The sequence below is a fragment of the Glycine soja genome, chromosome 17, assembly GCF_004193775.1.
Source record: "Glycine soja cultivar W05 chromosome 17, ASM419377v2, whole genome shotgun sequence".
Lineage (NCBI taxonomy): Eukaryota > Viridiplantae > Streptophyta > Magnoliopsida > Fabales > Fabaceae > Glycine > Glycine soja.
In genome coordinates, this window is record NC_041018.1 from 8,925,821 (window position 1) to 8,930,044 (window position 4,224).

At 39.5% G+C, this 4,224-nt stretch overlaps 1 protein-coding gene across 2 annotated transcripts; it reads left to right on the forward strand.

Annotated features, from left to right (window-relative positions):
• The first annotated feature begins 239 nt into the window (after positions 1-239).
• LOC114394214 lies at positions 240-3,991 on the forward strand. Of its 2 annotated transcripts, none has more exons than XM_028355874.1 (5): positions 240-931; positions 1,023-1,137; positions 1,254-1,368; positions 1,530-2,408; positions 3,496-3,979. In XM_028355874.1, the coding sequence occupies exons 1-5, from the start codon at positions 831-833 to the stop codon at positions 3,552-3,554; spliced, it is 1,269 nt and encodes a 422-aa protein (XP_028211675.1). In that variant the 5' UTR covers positions 240-830; the 3' UTR covers positions 3,555-3,979. The 2 variants fall into 2 exon arrangements, with proteins under 2 accessions (XP_028211675.1, XP_028211676.1); XM_028355875.1 differs by having other exon boundaries at positions 790-931; positions 1,258-1,368; positions 3,496-3,991.
• Positions 3,992-4,224: the final 233 nt, after the last annotated feature.

A 4,224-nucleotide genomic window follows, 5' to 3' on the forward strand; every position in this document is an offset into this window, starting at 1 on the left:
ATTCTCTTGGGCTAACTTTATAACGAAGTTGATATTAGTTATGTTTTGTCATTTTCCTTGGCAGTGTTCATGCTGGTTGAAGGGTTATGTGTACGAATATGCTGGCATTGGAGATGGATGTGCAATTATGTAAAATAGATAATAATGCATTGCATGGTAATGTAATGTTATGTAACAACAACAACCAACCCTATATTAAATATGGGTGAGGGCATGGCATTGGGAAGGGGAGAATTTTAATGGGACTTTATTATACAGGTACTTTTTGATAGTAACCTAACTCTCCCACTCTCCTTTTCTCAAGAGGTGTGACCAGACCCCACCCCCCTACTCACACAAAGGAGAAAAGATTGAACACTAACATCAAACAACAAACAAAAAAGACCATGGTAATGGTAAACCCTCTAAATTATTGGGGAAGACAAAAGAATGAGAAAGAAAGCTGCCCTTTCTCTCGCTACTCCTCCTACCCCAAACAAAACTTTCCCATTACAAATTGTGGAATGAAGAAAGAATGGCAAGACAAGTGAGTAGTAGTATAGTAGTAATTGACCCATCAAACAAACAAGCATAACCCATGTAATTGTTATTGTAGATAGATAGAGTGAGTGAGTGAGCACTGTGTTGTGTATATAGTAGTGTGTAAACTCTCCCCAACAGACAGACACGCCACTCAATTATTTCTGTCCATTTCTTCTTCCCATATTGTTCTCGTGTGTTGTGTGTGTCAGTGTTTTGGTGTGTGTGTGAGTGAGAGAAAGAGAAAAAAAGAAAAGAAAAAGAGTGTCTTGGGGCGGTTTTGGTTTGAGTTTAACACTTTCATTTCGAAGATGCCGCGCCCAGGGCCAAGGCCTTACGAGTGCGTGAGAAGGGCTTGGCACAGCGAGCGCCACCAACCCGTGAGAGGTTCCATCATTCAGCAGATTTTCAGGTTTTGGGTTCTTCTCGTCTCCCCCCCACCCCCACTTTTTCTCGCGCTTGTGCATTCCTCTGACTCTATTGCACGCCATGTGTTTGATTAGGGTCGTCAATGACGCTCACAGTCCCGCAACCAAGAAGAACAAGGAATGGCAGGAGAAGCTCCCCGTGGTGGTTCTCAAGGCCGAAGAAATCATGTACTCCAAAGCCAATTCCGAGGTTTTTCTCTCGTTTCCACAAATTCTTACGGAATGTGGTGGTGGATTCTTAGATCTTTCACTGTGTTGGGTGAAACCCCTTTTGCTTAATATTTTTGTGATTTGGTTGTTGCTTAGGCAGAGTACTTGAATCCTGACACGCTCTGGGACCGCCTCAATGATGCCGTTAACACAATCATACGGAGAGATGAGACAACCGAGACAGGAGGCCTCTTGCCCCCATGTGTTGAAGGTACTTCCATTTTTTCATCTTCTGTGGATCCACTCTTAAGAGTCTGTCTCAAAATCCTATTTTTATGTGTCATTGTGTGGAGATTAGTAGCTTTGAGCTGCCAGTGATGTGTTTTTGTTTCTTTGGTTTTCTGGGTCCATTCATTTTTGTGTTGATCACAGCTGCACTTAACTTGGGATGCAAAGCCGTGAGAACTTCCAGAAGTGATCGGCACAATAACCCAAGGACTTACCTTTCTCCAAGGATTCAACAGCCTCCTTGTCTGCCTCCTAAACCTGTTGCGGGGAATCCCTTGAACTATGCAAAAGTCACAACTCCTGCTGTGTCACCAATTCCTGTGCCAGATTCTATCCACCCAAATAGCAGGCTCATGGGTTCCTCTAAGTACCCTTTCTCAGAAGGTATCCCTTCTGGTCATCACCAGCCATTGACAATGGAAGCTAGACCCTCATTGAACTTGGGTTCAGTTTACCCTTTGTACTATGGTTATGAAGCCAGAGAACCTGAACCTTGGACGACTGCTAGAGATACCACGTGTTCTGATACAATCTTTGTTGGCAGACCAGTCATTTCAGTCCCTGAGCCTTCAGGAATTGGTCTATTGGAAAACTTCTCCTATGGTAGATTCCATCACGTTGCAAACAGAATGAGAAAAGAGACTGCTGTTGGCACTCAGGAGGCAGCACTAGATAGGGAATGTGACTTGTCTTTGAGGTTGGGTCAATGTTTGCATCCGTGTTCAAGCAGCAAAAGTAGTTCAGCATATGAAGTAGATGATGTTGGTTTAGGAGTTTCACCGGAAAGCTGCAAGTTTAGCCATTTATCCTTGCAGAGAAATAGAGAGTTCTGTTTTTATCCTAGAGAGACAGGTTATGGCACCATTGAGTCCACTTCTGGTAAATGTAATGTAGAGGGTGAAGATCAGAATTTAGAGGCAACTCTTCGGAAGCGCAAAGCACCTTTATGTGGTAACAACGAGGAAGATGGGCAATTTTGCCGGAATCCAGGGGTCCCATCCAATCGCTTTACTGGTAGGCCAGGTTCGTAGACAGTTTCTTGTTGTATCATAGTATATGCATTTGCATTTCTAGATAGATGAATGATCCAAAATGTTGTTTAATCCTCTTATGTAGACTCTCTTTATGTGTAGCTCTGCTTGTGAAAAATTTTAGAAGCTGGCGTTGAGTTGCTAATTGCATTTTCTCCCAATGTGAACTGTATATAAAATCTTAGTTTGCTTTGCTTATTTTCCATTTGGCTCTGAAAATTAGGAGGGAAAAATAAAATGTGAACTTCTGAAATGGGGTGTATAAAAGGAATCATATCTATCTCCTAGTAAAAGATTAAACAAGTCTAATTCAATTTTGATGCATGTCAAAAATATGACGGGTGTGTAATGTTAAGCCTGCTACCTGGACCGAGCCTGATTCATAAATCATAGTGGTTCAGACTCTGATGTGTTAAGCTAAAATCTCTATTTTTTAAAATCAAGATTAGCTTCTGGCTTTCAGCGGTGTCTATTCATGCAAATTATCAAAGTTACATGTCCCAAGGTGTGTTTCAATTATGACGTTGTCAGTGACAAAATAGAACAAACTTGTGAGATATTAAATAATTACTGTACGGTGATTCTACAATAGTACAATGCACCTTCCAAGAACTATATCATTGATGCACCAGCTTCTCCAGCCATTGACTAAGCTGTTTTTATGCTCTGATTATTGAAATATCATCCTAATAGTATGAAGGTGCATTTTAGACGCCACCAACTCTAGCTTTTCTAAAACCATATCTGAATCATAGTTTTAAAATCCGGGGCAGGAAGCAAAGGAGATGGTAATATTGTGAGAAGACATGTTAATACTGTGAAATGGTGAAGGTTATTTTTTTCTTGTCAAGGGCTTGTCAAAATTGTTAAGGGTTTATTGTCTGATTAGGAAAGTTATGTTACATTTTTTAGGTGTAAGGGTGAACAAAAGAGAGAAAATTAGTTAATGTAACAAATGCAATGATAATGAAAAATGATGAGATGAGAAGAAAAACTGATCATCTATTTGGACAAAAAGTTGATATGGAGGGATTAGGGCTTTTGACCAAAATCTGAAAAGAAGCTCTTTCACTTTGTAGAAAGAAGGAATGAGGGGGATATTGTTGCCTACCATAAACAATCTGTGCATCAACATTAAATACATGCTCTGCAATGTGGATCAGAAATGCAATTATTTCTCAAGAGTGCCTTTACACCTGTCAACTATTGAACTGCTCGGCTAAAGATTTGCTCAAGATCCTGTGTACTTGTCGGATCCATGGACCACATTTAGCAGTCTCCATGCTTGGATAATGGATATGGACAAGGAATCAGTTTTAAGTCTATCCGTTCAAGTGCATCAGGAAGTGAGTGAGTTTCAAGACATGGTAAAGGGATAATAATAATAATAAACTTTGAGATGTCTTACATGGTAAAGGGATAATAATAATAATAATAATAATAATAATAAACTGAGATGTCTTTTGGGATGATTAGCATAATTTTCTGCCGTACCCGGGGCCGATTTAAAATTGGCTTTTGCTCCCTTACATTTTGGTGAATGGACGTCTAAACCGTTAATTAATAATAGTCTTCTACCTCAAAACTCTTGACTTTTGTTTTCATAAGTAATATTTTGTTAATTCCAATTATTATTTGACTTGTGGGGCCCTATTAAAATTCCCTTTACCCCACGAGTACATGGCTCGAAATTATATTAACTTATCTAAAACATGTGTTTAAGGATTGTGTATGGAATTTGTGTTAAATATTTAAAGAAACAAATTTGTTGCATATAATAGTTCTTTATTCAATCCAAACAAAATTGC

Bases quoted from the DNA above. Each gene is read 5' to 3' on its own strand.
- LOC114394214 (XM_028355874.1), top strand. From the start codon at position 831: ATGCCGCGCCCAGGGCCAAGGCCTTACGAGTGCGTGAGAAGGGCTTGG. The intron at 932-1,022 runs GTTTTGGGTTCT...GTGTTTGATTAG, and splicing joins ATCATTCAGCAGATTTTCAG to GGTCGTCAATGACGCTCACA. The intron at 1,369-1,529 runs GTACTTCCATTT...TGTTGATCACAG, and splicing joins CTTGCCCCCATGTGTTGAAG to CTGCACTTAACTTGGGATGC.